The sequence below is a fragment of the Pomacea canaliculata genome, linkage group LG4 (assembly GCF_003073045.1).
Source record: "Pomacea canaliculata isolate SZHN2017 linkage group LG4, ASM307304v1, whole genome shotgun sequence".
NCBI lineage: Eukaryota > Metazoa > Mollusca > Gastropoda > Architaenioglossa > Ampullariidae > Pomacea > Pomacea canaliculata.
The window spans coordinates 13,063,117-13,085,537 of NC_037593.1; the positions used below are offsets into that span (position 1 = coordinate 13,063,117).

Here is a 22,421-nt window from a genome sequence, read left to right on the forward strand (position 1 = left end):
TCGACTGGCACAAACAAGACACTGGACCGAGATGAGGATAGAGTCGTGGAAAAAAGTCACGATCGAGAAACACAGTCAAGCACATTTACTTGGATCACGACAGGTTTAAACATTGCACTCCAAAATCAAAATTAATTGAGAAAAAGAAGAAAATCCATAAAAATCAGTTACACAAGCAAACAAACGGGGCGGACCGAAGTGAATTAACAACGATTTGTCCTGATCGATAAGTTCCATCGTGCAAAGAATAGGGCTATGTATCAATTTGTGTAGAATCCAGTAGCAAGGACAAGCAGTGTAAATTCTTTGTACTTCCTCAACCCTCTCCCCCAATTACACAGAGGTTTATTTGCTAACTCGTTGTGTAATTATTAATGTGCCGACTTTTTTTTTTTACTTTACTTTACTAGCCCAAAGCCGTCAATATAATACAGGCCTTCAATAGTTTTTTACGATTATAAAATATTTCCCTATGAGACGATCACAAGCAAAAGGATGACTTCCTGCTTTATGTGGTAAACTCGCTCGCCAAGTTCCACTTTACATTTTTAAATCTCTTTATGTTTCCCTGTTTCTTACATTTGAACTTATTTCGTAGGAACATTAATCTGTGATACCAAATGTGGACTATCTCGCAACACGCACACATATACACACAAAACAAGTGTTGTATGATGATTAGTATTATTAAACTTGCACTTTTCAACGCTATCTACATAACATCTGAAATGAAAAATTCATGGTTTATCGGAAGCCACAGTGAAACACTTTCGTACAAACCCTACAAAAGTAGTGTTTCGACATCAGCAGATGAGCGACAGATAGTGCAGAAATACCAGACTAGCATTCAATGACTACACATCTGACTCACGGCTCAACGTGGCAAAACGTGGGCATGGCTTTGACACCGAAAAATATGTAGGGAAGAAAACTAGGTATAAAATCTTTAAAACAACAAGAAGTGCATTCCAGCCGCCTAACAAGTCCCTGTATGTGCCCTTAGAGGCAAATACAGCGATATCTAAGACTAACTTAAACAATGGCGAAAATGATTCTGCTGATTTTGCACGTTTGTTTCTTTCTTCGGTGTAAAGTGAAGGCGGTACACTCGGCATCCTGACAGAAATGTCAGTCCATAAGGGACACCGCGCAGATAGCTATGAAAATGGCGTCGAGAGAGAAAGAGGGATGAAAAGCAAAAATCACTTAAGAATCAAAATGATTTACAAATCCTGTTAGAACTAAGGAAAATTCTTGTAAGAAGTTGTGTTCGAAACTTGGCCTTCATCCAGGCCGCTGACATCAATAATAATAATAAAACTGGCACTGGCAATCTAAAGACAAAGCACAGCTCCAATATCACGGCCGCGAGATCAGTGTCGCTTTTCATGACACTGGTCATTCGATTAGCTGCGACAGATGCCTCTTTCTGTTGCAGCTGTCATTTCTTACAAAGACAAAGATCAGTCGAGCACTGACACATTTCTTTAGGGCAAGTCGACATCGCTAATCAAGCATATGTAAAATCACGGCAACTGAAACGCGGACAAAACGACTGAAATGAACGGGAGGAGGGAATGAAGAGAACGAAAAAGTTCGGTCATTGACAGAGCAAGAATCATTGTGCGCGCGCGCGAGCAAGCACATATCCCTGCTATCTGTTACAAACAAAACGACCCCCTCCCCACCAAACTTCCAGAAAACAACAAAACAAACAAAACCAACCAAACCTCGCTTGCGTTTGAGTCAGCACTAATAACTGATGTCAGTGATGACATGGCGGTCGCAGATGTCTGACCGCAGCATTGTCTAGCTGATGGCACACACTGCAAAGCTGAATAACCTACAGTGACTGCGAAGCGCTTATAACGTTGTTTGCACAGATACCTCTCGCCATCTTACCAATTAGTAATCAGACTTCACGACTTCCAGTCCCTCCCACCTCCCCGTACACGAACCCGTGGACACTTGCGACAGATGGCCAGGGTAAATAACACAGCGACAACAATGTCTTAGCGATGCAATGACATTAGGTTTACACAGTACACATCTCAAAGCGGCTTTTGTACGCCAGCTTTGTCGGTACGTCTGTTTAGTACAATGCACCCACTTTGTGATGCCAACACGTCTGCTCCATTACATTCTTCATCACTGTCAGCATATATCAATGTGGACTTGAAAAAAAAACAACATCTAATCAATAATCGTCGGTCTTTTTCAACAAAAAGCACACGACAAAAGTAGATAAGTAGAACAAAGAAACACGCAACACTGGCAGTATAAGTACCCCTCGTCAGATGGCCTCTATCTCCGCCATCATCAAACAGGTCAGACAACGATCGCTTTATCTCCTGCTTTCCAGCTGGACAAATTTGGGTCTTGTACCACAGACACAGTGGTCACAAGAATATCGATCTTTTTAGCAACCAAAGCACGTTCGTATCGATCAACGGTCCACTCAAGAGACCATACACAGCTCACGGAAACTGGTGTCAGGTTTGCGACCTGAACATATTAAAACTGTGGTCTAAACATTAATGCACTTGCCCTGAACTAAATCCCATCACCTACTAAAAATAGCTGAATCACCCGTAAACAAGAATAATACACAAACACCTAAATTACCACTCCTTGCGTCTTATGTGTGCCTGATGCCGCACAACATAACTGTCATTAAATCATGAAGTTTTTCTGCTATAGTTTGACCCTGTAAACTTTTAGCTTCTGGGTATGGGTGATTTCATTGCTTGCAGCTGATACTCGGTTCTTTCTACAAAGCTCCGGAGCACTTTCAGCTTTGTTCATAAACAATAAACTACCCCTTCTGGCATGGTGCATCACTTCGTCTAATCGCTGTTTGCTTTCTAGGTTAAGCTTGACTTCAGCGGAACGCTGTGAATGGAAAATTCAACTCGCACTGATCAGGTCTCTGGAGACTACCTGTTTTACCGGCAAATTTGAGCAAAGCAGTATATATATATATTGCCCCAGCCTGCTTCGTACATCAAAATACCTCAAAGATTCCAATCCCCCTTGATTCCATTGATCCCAGAAACAGTCAGCTGACTCCAGCAATGTGATTAGCTGGTTTTCTTTTAAACAAAGTAATTTTCGTAATGGGTAAGGCTCAGTGACATTGCTGCCTTTATGCTCTTATTTCAGATTTGGACCCGTAGTTTGCATCTTTATACCCCTTTTTTTTTCAAAAATCTGCTGTCATGTGCTATACGAAGCAGTGATATATACACAAACACCGGGCCAACGTTTACAAAGTCAAAGACTTGCGGCACACTTTTCAAAGAATGACATAGAGAGAAAAAATGTTAAACGCCTCAAACGTGTCCTTTCACTATATACACGGGAACACTCCTTAGAGATCAGCCGTTAATCGGGATACATACGTTTACTTAGAAGCGGTTATTCTCCAGTTTCTAGGAATGGAAGGACGAAGGAGGCGACCTGGCCGAAGTGACTACAGACTACTAGTATGAATATTATCACTACTCAAAATAATCATGCTCCAGCAGTTACCTTCTACCTAGCATCCATTGATATGTAATCTTCTGCTGTAACAAGACATTTCGTGCACAATGTTTCTTTTTTAAGATGGATCGTAGAGGGAAAGGAGGACGTGGGATAAAAATAATTTTAAGACTATCGCGTATTATCAATGGACATCCAAGACAATCCGATATTATCTCTAGGATAATCGAATGTTATCTCTGTACTTTTCCGTACACATGGTTTACAGGGGAAAGCAGGGGGATGGGGAGAGGAAACTCCGCGATCGCGCGACTGTTTGTGCTGAATCCGCGATTAGCTAGTAGGCGCAGCGAACCTAGTTGGTGAAGTCTGAACAGACATGAAGCAGGTCAGTGGAAATTTTTACCCCCCAGACCCACAATTTTTTAGTCTCTTGCCAATGACTCAAACATTTAAAATAGTGGTGTGTATTGGTGTGTATGCGCACTTGGAGAGCTCGGGGGCGATGAGGGAGAAAAAAAAAAGACTGAAAATGACCTGATCCTCGGCTATGGTTTTATCACTTTGACATATCTAGGAATCAGATCATGTTTCGCTTGAAATGTTATAAACCAAACGTTAGAAAAATCCTTACCAGTGATTCATTTTGCTTTACCAACATCTCTGAAAACTATTTTTATCATAGGTTCCTGAGTTCGGCTAAAACCTAAAGACAGCAAAAAAATCTCTTTTATCTCCCAACCACTTTTGTTTCTTTTTCAAGTATAGGGAAACAACGTTTTACTTGCAGCTTAAAGCAACATCAATGATATCCATGCAATCCACTCAGCACGAACACACCCATCTACTTCTTCCTTGACAATCTTTCCAAACAAAAATGAGCGTCTTTCACCTTTCCAGCACACACTTTTACCTGAATTTATGGCAAAGAAAGGCTACATTGTTTCACAAACGTTTTACAATGAAGCTGGCTATCTCCTAAGGGTACGTCTCGCTAAAAGACCCCCGAAAACTGCGCAGCTACCAGGAACAAGGCTTCCGCGTTATGCTAAATAAAGCGACTAGTTTTCTAGAACCGCATAGCAAAGGCTATTGTGAAGTCTGTATCAAGAAACACGTCGTGTTCAAAACAATGACCGACAACCGATAACAAAAATAAAAGACTACTACTAGTGGTCAAAGATACATACCCTTCGAACAACAACCTGTCATCACTCGTTTCCTGCCTCGTGCTTCTCACAGGAGAAAGCGTGGGCCCTTTCTGTGTGCAGTGCGCGTGGGCTCGTGACCAGCTCGCTCTTAGCCCCATGGCACTCTTGCTGCTATCTATTGCGAGTCGTACGAGTCTCGCCACATGCCAGTACAACAGTACGTGTGCGCCCGGCAAGAACACCAGCACGGAGGACGCGCACATTTCAACATAGGGGAAATAGCTGCACAGCGAGGTTGGGGAAGGGAAACTATTTCATCCGCTCACATGTACGTAAGCTCGCTTTATTTTTCTACACAGCGTGGAATCTACGAGCATTTTTTTTTTACCCTCCTGTCTGCCAGTCGGCCGTGAGTCACAGATGATTGCTCTGTGCAGGGGTACAGAACTCTGCTCTCTGTGGTAGGTTGAGCAGCGTCGCGAAATTTTTTCGGTAAGACGCTCGGCAGCAATGTTCGATCATTAAGGGGCCAACAAAAAAAAAAAAACAAAAAAAAAAGCCATCGCAGAATTCATTTTTGAGATGTTTAAGTGTAATCACGAATAATGCTGTTTTATCAGGTGAAACGTTCAAAAAGGCACCACGTTATAAAGCAAGTCACAAGTTAGCCAAACATGCGGTCAGTCTAAACAGGCATACCGATTTTAGTCACGCACGCATACTGATCTGCAACGTCTACAACTCTACAGAAAAAAATACATATGCTGACGAAAATTATTTTCTGCAGTACTTTTTTATGTGATAACTTGTAATGATCATGTGATAACTAGTTATAGGGCTATAGTCTTGGTGCCGCACTTCTGCTCCTCCACGAGACAGGCGGACGCGCGAGTAAACAGACCGACAGTAGGTGGAATAGGTAACTGTGGGGATGAGAGCGGTTGGAATGGCGTGGCGGCTGGCGACACAGTAGCCTCTGGAGGTACTGGAAAGTCGCTTGAACAAAAGGCCAGGAAGTCTCGCAACCGCTGGTATCACCTGGAATCAGTACGCCGTGAACCGCGGACGGCTTACGTCACGACGAACACATAACAGAGGTCGGAATGCGGGACGCCAGGTGTCGCGAGAGACGATCTGTCAGAGAGGGGAGGACGGCGGTCAGAATACGCCCCTTCATTAAGACCTAGACAATAGCGCCACGTGTTATTGCCAACCTCTGACCATCTTCGCGTGCTCATTCCCCGGAGTTCACGATTGTGTACGCGCGCATACCTCTAGCATTCTACTGACATTCGATGTTGTCAGATTTGCGCAAGCACAAATGAAACCCAGACGTACAAGTTCACAGTGAATACGTGCTTGACACACATGAAACGTGCGGAATGACTTCACCGCAGGCAACAACCTAAGCAATACACCGATATGATGCGATAAAAAACCTGATTTATACTCAAGTGAAAAAAGACGAAACGATAACTTTCGCTTGTACAGTGACCGGAGTAACCGTTCCTTAAGAGTGCAGCCAGCGCTTGACACCAAAAGACTGCGTGGTCCCATAGATAGTACTCTCGATTTCTTCACGCCAAACCCTAACAGCCAGTTTATGAAACGTATTGTTTTGAAATCAGAACGTGGAATGACCAGTACACCGACAAAAGAAGCTTGTCTCACAAAGGACGCTTGCCTCATCCGCGAAAACATCGTCACTCAGGTTAGTCAAGTTAGCCGTGCGCACAAAGGCGACACCGCCCTTGTGCACACAGTCGCTGATTGCTGTCAATAGATTATAAGCATATACTTTGTACAGCTTATGTGCTGTAACAAAAGTGCATCTCGTATATTGTGAATCAGTAGTTAAAGGAAATCCCCGATGTAGTCTTTCGTGAGGTCGACTGTGTCGGGTCCCGTTAGGGGTTTTAACACTGATCCGTTTACTTAAGAAACATAGCGACTAGGAGTCGGGCATTCTGTACGTCGCTAGCTCAATGGCAAAATTCCTAGTAGTCACCTAAATTGTTCCCACTTTATAAGCAGTTTAGCTGCTAGCTGGACTTTGGCTATTCACCTCGAGGCTTTAAGCACCTAACACCTGTGAAATTTAACTTCAGCTATGGCTCCTTAATACTCGAAGAACAAAATACAAGCATTGCCTTTCTGGTTATCATCCGAACCTGTTAATTTTGAAAAACACTGCATTCCGTATAATTTGCAACCTTCTCGGAAAGATTCCCAGGCAGGGCCGTGCTTAGGGGCAGGCAGACGAGGCATCTGCCTAGGGCACCGCACATTTCATTAAATAACAACCGTGGCGATCGTGGTGTCAAGGGCCCCGCACATACCCTATGCCTCGGGCCCCGCGGGGGGTAAGAACGGGCCTGTTCCCAGGTCTAAGGCCCTTGATGACCTTATCATTCCAATGCCATCACTACGAAAAGCAATAAAATAATAAATCTCAAAGTCTGACAGTTATTTTAGCAACAGATATCAAAACCTCTCACAAAGAAGTTGAAATGTCCAATAAAACGAGAACCCAGTAGCAAATTGCTTTCGGAAACATCAGGGGACACAATCGTTGCAAAAATCGTTCAACGTGCTCTGGTATAGCAGTTACGTCCCTGTGTGAACTTTTGTGACAGCATCTCGCGTTTTTTGGGCAAGTCTTTCTATACGGAACGCCGGATCGCGCATTCGCTGTAAATCCGATTCGCCGCATTCGCTCTGCTTAAATGTCACTGCCTTGTCTGTGGCCCAGCGGAGATCACAAGGAAAAATACATCAATACTTCCAGTCTCAGAAGCTGCTGAACATAAAATACAGGAAATTACGGGTAATGTCCCTTCCACTGGTAGGAGAACGGTCCCCCTTCTCCTTAACTCTGTTTACACAACAGTGAACGAAAACGAAAGGGACTAAAATAGAAAAAAGTGTAATTAAAAAAATAAAATAAAAATATGCAGCATGTAACAAAAATCTTTCAATAAAAGTAATTTAAAACCACGCCACACGTCTGTTGAAGCTAACCTCTGGTAACTCTGAAAACTGAGAAAGCCATGCGATTAATAAATGACAGAGAAAAATCACAAACACACAAAATGACTATAGCGAAAGATCAGAGGGGAAAATATACTCACATAGCAGCAGGGTTTAGACGGTTCAGAAGAAGCCCCAGCCTACTTGACTTGCCTCCCTCTGCAGCCAGGTCATATGACTTGCGCCTCAGCTCCTCCCCATGTCCTGGAAGGGCCAGGCTACCTGATGAATAATATTCAATCATTTTTTTAAATTAAATGATTTCTAACTGCTCATAGACCCAAATATAACAGCGTTGTCTGAAGGTACAAACATTTCTCTTTGCAGTTTCCTTCTGTACATGTGGTGAAATAAGTAGACGAATGGATGAGAATATGAATAAACCACTTGGCAGAAAAATGAATGCATACTATATTTAAGATTACAAATGAATATGAGACACACACACACGTGCGCACGCGGGATGGGCGAGACAGTGAGCAAGGTAGACTGGAGAGGAGGGTGGGGGATGAACTAGTCTTGTCTGTGAAGCGAACAACTAAGGCTATATTATGATAAAGTTGCCAGCATCGTAAAACAGATGTGTATAGAGAAAGAACAGTATGTCTGAGACACCTGGTCCTCACTGTCATGGTAACAAATGCATGACTATTGCACAATCAGACTGCTTCAGGTGGCTAGAAAGGAAATAAGTAGATAGCGGCAGGTACTCAGGTAGGTGTCGGATGGATAGACGCATATAGAGGCTGATACTAATGTGACAAAAGTTCTTTTCTGTGTAAAGCTTATTTATCATTTCACACACTGGTTTTCATTTTGATTACAACAATGCCGGAACATTTCTCTTAACCTTCTGGCAAACTCTTGCGGGCACGGACTTTTCTAGTAGGGCTTGGTGTGCGGTCAGGAGACTGGCTTACTTGTCCATAATACCTTTCAGGTACAGTCAGGTGCTGGCCCTTGTCATCTGCACAAACATATGTACCACTGCATTTAACATCCACATTTACCATGCAATAAGCACTGCAAAAAAACGCACCACTCAATCTTACTATAAGTATGATTGTCTGAAACTTGTAGATTGACAAGACTGCTTCTAAGGAACCAGTCGCTGTATGGCAAAGAGAAAGAGGTAAATAAGCTGCATGGCATTAACAATGTTTAGATTAAAGTTACTCCACACAATTAAAAGAATAAAAGTGTAATAGAGAGTAAATGAGTGAGCATGAGAAAAAATACCAGCCTAACATGCATGGTATATAGCAGGCCTGAGTAGACCATCTTGAAATCTTGAATATGTATGATGTCAGCACTAATGGCTACTAATCTGTTCAGCATGTTAGCAATGCGCCACATCATTGTACTGACAATGAAATTAATATTGTGGCATACATATTTACTCTGAATTACAAGGCTGCTGATGTGCAGATAACTACAGAGTATGACAGGTCTTAATGTTTTGGCTGCAATTATTGATGCTATAAATTTATCCTTAAGGGCGTTGTTAACCAGCCAAAGTGTTAAAATGTCAAATATTTGAAGAACTCTAGGTGCCACTGTACTGGCAAGTCTATTGGCAAACAAGCATGGGCTTAGCTCAGAATGTTGGACAATGTTCCAATATCCTGAATGTTTGCACCAATAGGTGACTTCCACATACACCAATACTAAACTTAAAAAAGGTCTTGTAAGAACACTGGTAAACTACACCTTCGTCTGATTTCTACCTTCCAAGAATCCAGGCAGTTTTGGGTTAAATATTTAAGCTTGACACTATTTATATGCTTTTTCAATGAAGAAAAAAAAGCAACAACTGGAAAATTCCACTGTACACATCCAACCAGACTTAAGAAGCTTCTTTAAATAAAGTTTTGAGTTAGTTTCGTCTACAATTTCAAATAAGATATAAACAGTTTATTATTTTTTTATGAGTTTGCTGATTTGTTAGGAGCATAAAGCTTGCAAATTATTAAGCTCATAAAATAAATGTCTGGAGAAGAAATATGATGTTCAGATTTAATGATAAACGCCTTCACCAACACACCCAGCTTCTGTTTGATTGGAGGCACCCAAAGATGGAAAGATCGATTAATATGGCATGAAATTAATCATAAAAACGGGAGAAACATCTCCGCGTAGGCCATGTGGAGCGCATCAGAGCTGACAAAGTAATTTATAGGAAACCCAGTCACGCTGAAACGAACCGCTGCACCCGACAGCGCGTTCCTTCCACTCGTTCTAAGCGCGGGAAGCGCGGCTATGTGATTCATGCACACAGACGTGTATACATTCATTCTCAGTATCAATGTCAGTCTACCGTTTGTGAGCATGATTATAAGATCTAGCAGTAAGGATACTGTAGAAAATATAGGTCCTGTAGCAGCATGTCTTCAACTGTTAAATCTTGACCATTACCCATGTTTTGTGTAGGATCAGGGAAACAGTTGTAAAACCACCCTGAATCCTTCTAGTTTTATGACGATCTGTTATCTATAGGAATATGTTAAGTAAACGTGATCCTTAACTATGTAAAACTATGGCTACATGTTTTTGGGGTGGTGTGTGAAGGATACAAAAAAGACTTATAGAATACTGGGGATCGCTCAATAGGAGAGGCGAGTTTTCTAGACACGAAGACCGGCCTGATAAAGACCTCATATTACTCAGCAGTAGCCCTGACGCCAAGCCCTAATTTCACTACCCATCCTCGAGCCCATGAATCTCGCCTCTGTAACGTCCTCTGGCTCCGATGGGAGTACCACTACTCGAAGACTATCTGCTTTCCTCTTGAGGTATCTAAAGCTAGCTGTGTCAGTCATAATCTTCTAATCGCTCTGTAGCAAAGCTATCAGATTTTTCAATCACAGTACAAGATTTCTTGGAGGTCAACAGCAGCTGGTCGTTGACTGTTCACAACAACTGTCTGAACGTCTCTTTATCTGCGGCTGGTGATTCGTGCGTGCTGCTTAAATTACAGCACGAGTCTGCTGACTGCACGAAAGTCTTGTTCCTGCCACCTTACTGGGCCTGTGACAAAAATATCTTTGACAGCGGATAGCTTCCCGTAAACAGCTGGAAAAGCAGAACGTGACTTAAATGAATGTTTCACGAATACTAGCCTGGAGATTCCACACGTAGCTATTCTCAACATAACTGCGATAACCAGAGAGAACCACGGTCCTCTAGGAACCAAAACACCAGCCAGTGAACTTACCTCTGCTTTCCCAGAAGCTACTGATGTGACTCTCGGAGCTGCGACTGCTCATGGGCAGGGCTGGAGCGCTGTACTTTCGAGTTCTTTGAATATGCTGCCTGTACCAGGCGTCCAGATCGTCCACCGTCTTCTTCATGTTGAGGGTCATAGCTCCGTCACAAGGGGTCAGCAATGAAGGCAATGCAAACTAACCATGTGCTGCACACCAAACAGCTCTTCCCACGAGGATGACACAGCGGCTGCGACGCAGCGGTGGCGCTGATGATGTCTGACATAATTCTGTTTTCAAGACGAAAGTAGGTCAAGTCTGCGCTCGCATACTTCTGCCTTGTAAAATATCTTCCATGTATCCTTTATTTACTGATGTCATAAACGCAGTTTAACGTTCAACCACCGCCGAGTGCAGGCAGATATAGAAGAACACGAAATGAGCCAGTCTGCGCTTTTCCACAATGCTGAGACAATTTTCATACCGACTCAGTGGATTCCCAGTTTTCACCAAAGACTCTAAAACTAAATGGAAAATGTAGCTTCAAAAGAGACGTTTCATATTTGTTTTTACTCGGTGACAACCGACTGTTGTCGGTGTTACTAAGTCACTGAAATGTTTACTGGCGGTAACAGAAGATCGGTAACAGAAGATCGCTAACAGCGGCGATATGTTGTTGGCCGATAACTCGATCGCTAGTGTTTTCTCCCTGTTCAGCTTTTTTCCACGCTTCCCCGCCCTTCCCACACACAATACTCCCATACACAATCACACAGAACTACCCGTCGATATCACCTCGTGCTTCCCAGTTGGCTGCCAAGTGTCGAGGTCAAACGCGCGTCAGCCGATGGCGTATCGAAGTGAACAGAACAGGCTGAGGTCTGTTTGTGAAAGCAAGACCAGTTGCACGCCAGGCCAAGAGGTGCTTATCTCCCTGGCGACAGACACACAAAGGAAGAGCTACACAGGACTCGTAGGATCGCAGACGTATATACTTCAGTTGCACACAGTGAGAAACGCCCCAAACGGAAGCATAAACTAATCCGAACTTTAAAAAAAAAAAAAAAACTGTAATTTATTGGGCTTAATATCTGAACCGAATGTCAGCTCGCTGACGTCTCGTCCATGCAGGAGGTACAATTCTTGAAAACATATTTTTATTTGCTTTTCATCCTTCGAGAAAAAGGACCGAAGTCAAAGAGAGTTCATATTGTTGTTCCTCTTCGCAGTCGTGTAGTCTTCACAGCAGCGACAAACCTTACCGACAAGGAAATGTCCAACACGAGTGTCTGTCACTGAGGTAAACACTGAAAGCGATAAATGGAAGGAAGCTTCATTCAGAAAATGCTGCACACATAGCACCTTACAAGCTAAGCATTTGCCTTTGAAGTTTAATCGTCTCCGTATCGTTTATTCAGTTCGACGACAGTAGCATCGATTTTGCAAGTTTAGTGAAGACACGTGAAGGCGGTGCTTGCCGAGATGTTGATTCCTGTGAAGATAGCGGAGGTTTCCACTGATGAAAAGGTACGTCAGATCTTCTTTAAGTTTTCTGCGCAGGTTACAGGACTGACCGAGAGTAAAGCTTGAAAAAAAAAAAGGCAAAATCATGCTTCTAGGTTAGCAAAGCAAACGACTATCTAGTAATTCTTCCTCTTCTGTATAATTGCAAAGACACCAGCGTGAACAATGGCGACAGTCACTGAGCACAGTTTGCAGTTTCTCCTGGTTGGGTACCTATTTGGACTGGGTGCACTTGCAAAGAGAATCTGATTGCGCAACTGCTCTGATTTGGCAAATTTTGGATTGGATATCAAAGATACAAATATCGACATCTCGGACATTTTAATTAACAGTTTCGAATTTTGATGGATTTCAAATCGCATTCTAAAGTGTAGGTTGGTATAGCAGCACGAAAAAAAAAAAAAAAAAATCCCGTCCTCTGGCATTTTGCTTAGTGATATTAAGGACGCAGCCTCTAATGCCAACGCAAGCACACGAGCTAAGTCTTCGCAACAGCTGCTGTCTACGTCTGCAATAAGCGAGCAACAATCATGTCTATGGCGAGGAAAAGAGCTGGGAGAGAACGACAAGAAGAAAAAGCGTCTGGCCTCTAGCCGACTAACAAGAGAGATATCACCCGAGACACGAGATAGACTCCAGCCTTTGCTTCGTGCCTTCGCCAACTTCATCGATTTGTGGGCCTCAGTCTCAACAGCTCGACACGCAATAACCAAGGTGGTGGTAACACTGTCCCGGAGTCACACCCACACACACAAATAATAACAGTGTTCGTTAAGGGTCGGAGAGATCAAGTTAAATAGAAAAAAGTAAAACGTAAAGAGCTAAAATCTCTCAAAATCATGACAATGTATCCGCAGTGTCCTCAGCACCTCCAAAAGTGTTATAAAAGTCATTTAATCATCCTTCTTTCTCTTTCTCTCTCTCGCTGTCAGCGCGCGTGCGTGACGCATGTTACGCTCTCCTTCTGGTATTCATTTAGCTTTTCGTATATCATGGTCAGAGAATGTTATATAAACAAAAAACAAAACAAAACAAAAACAAAAGACAAAAATAATGTATGCTTTTTCAACTGAACTGCATAGTTTGCCGTGTGCACATCTTATTCAATCTTTAATTCAGGGTCCCTTGTTAAAGCATACCAGACGCCCACGATTGCTTCAAACAGCCCTGTTTTTCTGATAGTAATTATTTATTAATGGCTAGCATACATTAGTTTATGTAATATGTTATTTCTAAACGTTCATATACAAATACAATTTCAGCGAAGAAAACAGAATACCGGCGACAGAAAAGGCTGTATAGATGTCCAGTCACAAGGAAATTGATCTGCCACTGGAAACAACCCCCCCCCCCCCACCGCCCAGAAAAAAAACAACAAATAACCAAAAAACAAACACTTAACAGAAGCCGGTGTTCGAGACTATACAGACGTTCAGCAACAACACTCCACATGGATTTTTTTGCAAACTGTGCCTTTTGGAAAATGTAACAGAGCAGCATGGCTTCAAACCAGGAAGGAGCATATTTTTAATTGTCACATCCTGATAAAGATCAGGATCCAGCATAAATGGAACCTCTACCATAACTTAAAAGACTTAAAAAAAAAACGCTTTCGACGATGGGCTATGGCATGTGATGTGAACATTCACCATCGAAGATCTCGTCCATGTCGCCGTATGAAAGCTGAAGAACGCAGTACTGCTGAATAACCACAAGACAGTAGGCGTCCTTCAAGGATGGCCCCTGTCGCCTATGTCATTCAACACTTTTGGAGAACACCATGCGTGAAACCCTCCACGACTATCACACTTCCATGGAAATCATCGATGGAAGGCCGATTCGCAGACTTTGCAGACGATATCGACTTGGTAGCAGGCACTAGCAGAGAATTTCAAGAACTTACCAACGGACTGACCGTTTAAACGCACGGAAAACAGAACTGACATGAGTAAAGTCATGGCCATTCGCGACGACAAAGCTCATATCTAAATGTGCAGAGTATGGATCGAAGAAGTAAGCAGTTTTAAGTACTCCTCTTCACGGATGGCAGCTCCACGACAGACATCCACATCAGGATCGTAACAGCAATAACTATGCTGGGCAGGGTCTGGCACAGCCATATCATCAGGTCTACTACAAAGTACAACCTGTACAAGTTGCTCGTAGTACCGATCCTGCTTTACAGACGTAAAACGCGGACCCTGCTTGCCGATCCTGAGAGGAGAATCAGGGATTGAGAACATGTGCCTGAGAAGGCTGTTCCGGATCTCGTACAGAGCACAACAACTACCTTCTCGACCTATACATTCCTCTATTGTGAGTACGAGCGGTGTGTATCCTTGTTAACTCTACGTTTTAATGAGAAGTTCTACGTGTGGGCTGAACGTGGTAAAGGCACTATGAAAATATGCTTTATTATTATTATTGATCCAGCGGCCTGTCATACCCTTTAACTTTATTTTTAGTCTGACCGTGTCAGCAATCCAGCAAAAAATAAACTCATATTTCAGGGACAGTTGCTCGACGACTTCTTAGTATTTAGAGCTATTACAGGGCTGGAAGTTTTAGGATGTTCATTAGAATAGGATAAAGAAAAGGGGATGGGGAAGGAAACCTCGCACGAAATTAACACTGGTGTGTTACTTCACATCCAGATTATGAGACAAGATTTCTTACATGCACAAGTTTGTATGGATGGGGTATTGGAGGAGATGAACATTTTTTGAATTTTGGTTAATTAAGGGGTTCGAGTCGCAATCGAATCGATGCATGCCGCCTCAGCACTCACCCCATAAACGCTTTTAAAAGCACACGTCGTGAAGTCGCGATGGGCATGTTGTCCACCAGTCTTGTCCATGGATACATGTGCCATTCTCGATAAGGAAATTAATTAGTTATACGTGCATGTACGGCACAAGCGGAAGTTGTGGAGAAGCTAGAGATTTGTATCGTATCGTGCTTTACTGATTTATCGAGAGGTGTTTTTGGACAGTGCTTTTAAATAAAAATATCGATAATGAAGAACGTTCATGACATCAGAGAATGTGCAATCTTTATTGTGTTCCTACGTTACACAAACTGCTTGCGTTCAACAACACCTAATCCTACCAAATGATTTATTTTCCGTCAACCTTGGCTTTGCTCGCTGTCCTTGATATAAAAGAACTGAAGCTTCAGGAGCCCGATTTTCACTCTCTCTTATATATATAATCAACCTGGAATGCAAGATATAATAGGCCAATCGACACCTGAAGCCGTAATCATGCAAACCTATAAAACTACTACCGAGTCGGACTCAATAGCCTGGGAGACTATAACTATACTGATGAAAGCCTGGAAGCGATTTTCTTAAACGGAAATATTAGTATGCAAGACCATAAACGGGTTTACGCTTATTATTTATTTTGTGCGTGTGTGTGTGTGTAAAAGTAGAGAAACGCAAAGGGGGTAAATTTGACACGTATCTCAATAATGCTCCATCAACTCACCTACTAGGTACTGTCTACGGCTCAGTAAGCTATTTCCCATCAGCTGGCGGGTGGCGACAGCTTTATAATGCCTTCGTTCACCACATGTAAAAACCATTTTGAAAAAGACAGCATCTATTACACTGTGGCTGACATCTCTAGCTAGCTGTCTTCGTGGGACCACACACTCAATGGGAATAATCTCGATTGCAAACGCGCGTGCACACACACAATATCATACATTTTAATACTCTATTTAGGTCATTCGGGTTGCATAACCGAATGGCATGAAGAGCAAGAAATAAGTTGGAGATAATTTCTTAGTTTGCAATTTATCGAAACATAATGATCACAGACAGTATTGGGTTAGCATAAGATACTACTAAACTGACAGTGGAAAGCAGCTACTCCGTTCTTGCAAATAGACAACTTGTAATTAGACTTGTAACACACAGACTTCATATTTCAGCTTATGCCTAGCGCTGCGAACAGCAGGAAACAGAGGAGCCATTAAAGGAATCAGTGTTAGTGTTGTCATTAGCAGAAATAATCACACCTGATATTATCAGTGTCGAATATCAAAGTGATGCTCTAGACTCTAGAGAATATTTTCAGTCTAAGCAGCGGCAAGCGGAAGGACAATGAACTGCAGACACGGCTTCGGCAGCACATGATACAAGGCAGGATAGACGAGCACGTTATAAGAAATATGGATAAACGGCAAGTACATGTGTTCACTTCACTGTGTTTCTCCGCCGATTGACATCAAAATAATAATAAAAAAAAAGCAGTTACCATCACAATAGTCGTCGAGTTTAGTGATCTGTACGAGTTGTCAGCGTAACACCAGCGCACTGCAAGAGCAAGGTCCTCAATAACTGCCTACCTAAAACAGTTACTTTGCCACCAATTAACTCTACGAAGTGTAAAGCGAAGTACATAGACGCACCTGCCTTTATTAACGTTAACACATGGCATTAACGGCGCACAATCCATAACAGACATTAATAATGTCAGATTGTATTGCTGCCTAAAAAACAGACTTATCTGTTAGGATCCCCAAAAAAGAAATAAACCCTAAAATTGTGTTCGACAGTCGTTCCTCTGTAAAATTTCGTTTTAGTTTTTAGACAACTGACGTTACCTTGCCAGAAAGTAAAAAAACATGCTCGATCTTCATTAACGTAAATTTTAAAAGTTGGACTTGGACGGCACATGGGAAATAAAAGAGAAAAAGCCTGACATAATAGCGCAACTGAATCACGTTGCTCATGGGGTGGATTCACAAAAGGACGGAGAAAGAAAACATCGGCGTGTTTATTACGCACTGTGTGTTTTAAAGTAGTCCCTTGACCCTAGGGCTGCAAGGAGTTAACGAGACCCCATTTATGTAGGAGTCCTCTTTTGTGAAGCAGTCCTAATCTCCTACCCAACTGCCTTTTCTTCCCCAGCCCTGTAAGGAATCAATCCACAGCTGGGTCAGTTGGGAGTAATGCTAAGTCACACGGGAATCCGAACAGACCAATGTGACAGAGGAGCCGAAAGAGACAAAAATATCGAAAGTGTAGAGCAAAATAAAAGGGATGCAGCACGAAGGTGGATGCTGCACAATACTGGCCTCCCCCACATATAACAGTAATTGATCTGATGCAGACGTCTACGCCAGAGCTCGCGCGTATCGCCATTCTGCTCGAGTAGTGGTCAAGATTCGAATAGTTCTGAAAACGACAAATAAGCTCGGAGTATATAATAGTACGAAGCGAACGGCGTGAACACGGAACCATTATCAAATAGTTCGTATGAGCGTTGCATGCTTCTTCACTCATTTTGATAATCAGACTGGGGCCGTCACTGAAGCCTACACTGAAACTGCACCTAACACTGCTTTAACAGCATCCAACCCTTTCTCCCCGAGAGGGTGGCTTAGCATACAGCAGCAGCTTGCAGCGTGTCTCGCAATAATGCTTAATGCTCGCGAATTAACCTTTATCCAGCACATTGGCAAATTAAATCACATGATGGAAATTGAACCTTGTAATATTCTTCACCCTTAACGTGCTTTGAAGGTTCTGGGATCTACTAGTTCAGAAAGCTTAGGGGTTTCAAGTACAGACGACATCCAGGCGCCTTTTATCCCATCCATCCTTCTCCTACACTCCTCTTTCAGACTATTACAGTTTCCGTCTATTTCACATCCTTATCTTTAAAACCTATTCTGTTCTCCCATAAACTGTTGTGAAGAAGCAGACTTAGTGTGTGTATGCTCCTGGGCTATTCGGTGAGACTATATTTTAGGTACATTATAAAATTATTCTAAAATAAATCAAGCTTAGGGAGGTGGGCAATCCTAAAATAGGTTCCCCTTTTGCAAGCTGTTGCAAAGTGCATGTCAACATAATCATCTGTTCGGCTTAAAAAGACCGAAAAAAAACCCTATAAACAAATAAATCAACAAAAAAGAAAGCCGGAGTGATTAGTAAAATGAAGACAATCAAAATACTAAAAACATTATGTTATAAAGATTAGCGTGTGGATCAAACTGGACCACGAAAATCAATAAGGTATAGCAGTATACAAACATCACACTAATTACATATACATAATACACCTGCTGTTTACCATCACTTGCCGAGCGTTAACGGTGGAATCAATTTCTAGATTAGAGCTCCTAGAGGGTGGGCGGGGAAAGATGGAAGATAAAATGTGACTAATGACCCCATAACAAATTCACACACACACACATCAAAGTCTTTGACTTGTAGTAACAGCCTCAATACAGTGATCAGACGGTCTGTTGCAGCATGACATTTCATTTTCTGCGGAAACGTTGATGGGGGCAAAGAACAATTAAAAACTGTCTGGAAATAAATGTATTTTTAAAAAAAGACAGACATAAAGACAGACAAGAAAGACAGTTCTAATTTAGGAACTAACTAAAGACACAAGTAATTTCGTTTTTCTCAAAGGTTTTAGAAACCTCGTTACTTTGTCGATCAAATGACTGTGCGTTTATTCCCTTCTCACCCCACCCACTCCAAACAGCAAAACTGGATGACAGACGCGAGAACAGAAAGCATGTATGAGAATACTTGACACATTGTTACCAACCCCCCCCCCAAAAAAAAAAAAAAAAAACAAACAAAACAACAACAAAACAACAACAAAAAACAACAAAAAAAAAAAACAACAACAAAACAAAAACAAACAAAAAAAAAAAACCGAGAGAATAAATGACGACAGTCCTGTAGGCCGTCCTTGTGGTAAATCGTATCTCTGTGCAAGCGCAAAGACACCAACAATAAGATTAAAAGCAAACTATTTAGACTCAGCGTATTTTGTGCAAATGCTGGCACATGAAGCACAGACACGAAGATAGTTTTTCCGACTGTTATGGATGATAAATATAACACTTGGACGATGTCATCGGATTTCTGACCTACAGGGGAGAACACGCTAACTTGGCACAACGGCACGTAATGACAGTAAACGACACAAGCAACCAAGTCAGCAAAACAGAACATACTTATGTACATGTAAGCAGACTCGAATACCAATTTTTATGACTAGAAAACGAATCCTCGGAACTATTTCGGTTTAAAAAATGTAGATTACAAATGGTGGCGAACACTAGCAAATAGGTACTAGACGCAAGCTTAGAATGCAAAGTCACTGCCACCGGGGTCTCTGAAAATTGTCAACATTGCTTACACCTGTATCATGAGAACTAATAACAACAGCGTTGAACCTGAGGATGCTCAGAAAGACGTTTTTGATACTATTTAAAATAAAACTGTTGTGACATCAAATTAAAAAAAAACCCTCAAAATAACTCTTCAAAGAGTTGTAGAAAGTGTGATATATTAATATAGGTACACTCTGGAATAACTTCAAACCAGACTGGTTTTGTTGATATTAACAGGTGTGATATGACCGTGATATCATTGTAAAATTGATTATTAACTGCTGAAAATTGTCTCCCTTTTTGTCGCATCACTTAATTACAAGGGTAAACCAGACTATTCATGCAACGGCACACACACACACAATGGTCCGATTATTAACAGCAGTTTTCAACTGTAAGCCTCAGTGTGATGAATTTTATTCTACGTGGTTTATTTGCACGCCTAGTCTTCGATCGTGACAGTGGGAAGTTACAATGTTGAGTTTGCAGGAGGGAGGCTACGACAGACTGTCGTGAAAAAAACAGATTCTCCTGCTCCCCTGAGGCATTGCTGCTATTGCCACAGATGACGGTAAAACTATGGCCGCCTCGCACAGTTTGGAAAAGTTGAATCCAGCAAGTGACTAAGTGCCAGTAGGACAGTCTGAAACCGAAATTGTTCTTTAATGTTCTACGAAAATGGGGAAATCTCCGAGACAGAAAATTCCCCCACGCTGAAAATAAATTAAATTGAAGCAATTTGTCATAATTCTTGTACTGCGAAAATTAAAAATAATGTGAAAAAAACGAGGATAAAAAGACATCTTTCTACCAACAATGTCAGACGACAACCAATCTGCTTTATTTTCTCGAAAAATATTTAAAATACTTGTCGATAAGCCTTGATAAGGATGAATTAATTATTATATTTTTTTAAAATACGACAATGTACTATATGTAGGTTTACATGAACGTACTGGTTGAGAAAGCGAAGAGCAGGAGTGGATAGAAACCTAGGGAGAATAAGAAGTTTTAGAAGCTATACACAGATATTTTCATACTATCAATAATTGACAGGACTTTTTTTTGTAAAAAATAAAGAATACCCCAAGTAGTAGATGTTTAGACTTTTTTTTTTTTTTTTTTTTTTTGCGAACTTGACAATGTTAGGAATATGGAAATTCGGACAAAACATTTTCCCGCGTTGTCCTTAATCGTTTATTTTTTTTCTCCCAACAAAGTGGTTTCTTCTCGTCGAAAACAATTGATCCCAACGCTTGCACAAAAAGAGCAAAACTGAAGTGTTTACACATGACCATCGAAATAATACACGAGATGTGCGTAGTTTTGACAACAGTTTTTTGTGGAATTTAAGCCATGCCAGAAAAATAAGCCATAGCTGGAAACAGGTAAGATGAACGTTCTAAATACAATAATAAGCAGTCATAGGGTTCTGGATAGCTGCGTATTGATAAAACTGTTTTTACTGGTGGAAACAAAGAGGCGGCGGTGGTGGTGACGACTTCTTTTACCGATATTTATTTCAGGTCCGGTCAAGCCTCTAATACCGCCCATACGTGATATGAATATGTAAACACTGATTTTCTTTTAAATGCACGAGTTTCTATTTGCCCAACCATCCCCGGGTGGAAAATGTATCGAGGGAATACTGGTATTGATTAGATCTGAAGGGTACCCTGCTCTCGTTACGGTGTAATAAACCATCAGTGTCCCGAAACTTTTTTCTTTGGTACGTTCGCGCGCGCGTATGTGTGGGGGATAGAGTGCATGGCTTGGCTTCTTTCTGTTAATAAACTTCGTCATGAACTGGTGCAGGCCAGGTTCGCTCTCCAGTCATCTATTAAATAATTCAGAATCTGCTTCACCTGATGTTCATGCCTAATGATTGGTGCCATTGGCTAGAGTGTCGGCATGCTTTCAGCAGTAAATTAAGGTTTCGCTATAGCAATGGGTTGGTACAGACATCCGAGAGTACTAATCACGTCAGCTACCAAGAAAAGGAAAAGGCACAGATGATGAACTGTGTGCAGAATGAAACAAGCAATCATAGCAAGCGTGAAAACTAAAGACTTGGCTGCGCAATAACGTCTGCATAGCATAAGACCACAAACAGTGTCAGAGTTTAAAGTCTCCGTCCCCATGGTAACGCTACAGCACAGGGAACAAAAGTGGTAGCACGCTGCATGAGTAATCTACGAACTTTGCAGATGTGGATTTGTGTTGGTCTGTGGATATGGGCTGAACATATGCTCATCGTCATTTTTTTTTTAAATTTGCGCCTTAGTACTAACAAAAATGAAAGCAGACATAAGTGTGTCTATACATATATATTTCTCAACTTTCACTACCCTTTCACAACAAAGAAAAAGGAGTATTTGACAAGAGCAAGTTCTCACTTCCTTCGGTTTGAGATTCCCTCATACCCACACCTCTCTTTATGTGAATTTGGGTGGTGCTGTGTCGTTTGAATTCGTGTGTGCACAGCACTCGATCGTGTGTGTGTCTTTACTGCCTCAAAGGTATAGCTCTAGTTATACTCGACTTCCTATGCATACATATACCAAGAACTCTAAGCATAAATATACATACACTTAAAAGCATTTAAGAATATATCCCTCACTCACCCACTCTCACACACACACAAACAGGACCCCTACTCATAAACCATTACTCTAAACCTCAACTCCACATATTAAAAATCATCGTGTCTTAAAAGAGTAAATATCCTCACGGCTCCCCCTCCACCTTCAATACAAAAAGACTAAATGAGAAAGTCTCTATGTGCACGATTTTGTCTCTTGAAGTCTGCGTGCACTAGAAGCTGCGGTTTACTGATGATGACGACTGCAGGGAGCGAAGCAAAACAAGAAATTACACATGA

General features: G+C 41.8%; 1 protein-coding gene across 10 annotated transcripts in view; it reads right to left on the minus strand.

The window, feature by feature from the left end:
* LOC112561058 (transmembrane and coiled-coil domains protein 2-like) overlaps positions 1–22,421 on the minus strand; it is a 76,863-nt gene that overhangs the window by 28,939 nt on the left and 25,503 nt on the right. For 6 of the 10 annotated variants that reach the window (XM_025233251.1, XM_025233250.1, XM_025233249.1 and 3 more), the window contains exons 2-4: positions 10,879–12,452; positions 8,515–8,631; positions 7,766–7,886 (exon numbers count right to left, since the gene is read on the minus strand). In XM_025233251.1, the coding sequence (XP_025089036.1) occupies positions 7,766–7,886; positions 8,515–8,631; positions 10,879–11,026 (386 nt within the window). In that variant the 5' untranslated portion in view covers positions 11,027–12,452. Of the gene's footprint in view, positions 1–4,673; positions 4,792–7,765; positions 7,887–8,514; positions 8,632–10,878; positions 12,453–22,421 lie in introns of those variants that run through there. The other 4 variants (XM_025233255.1, XM_025233247.1, XM_025233252.1 and 1 more) reach the window with 2 other exon arrangements.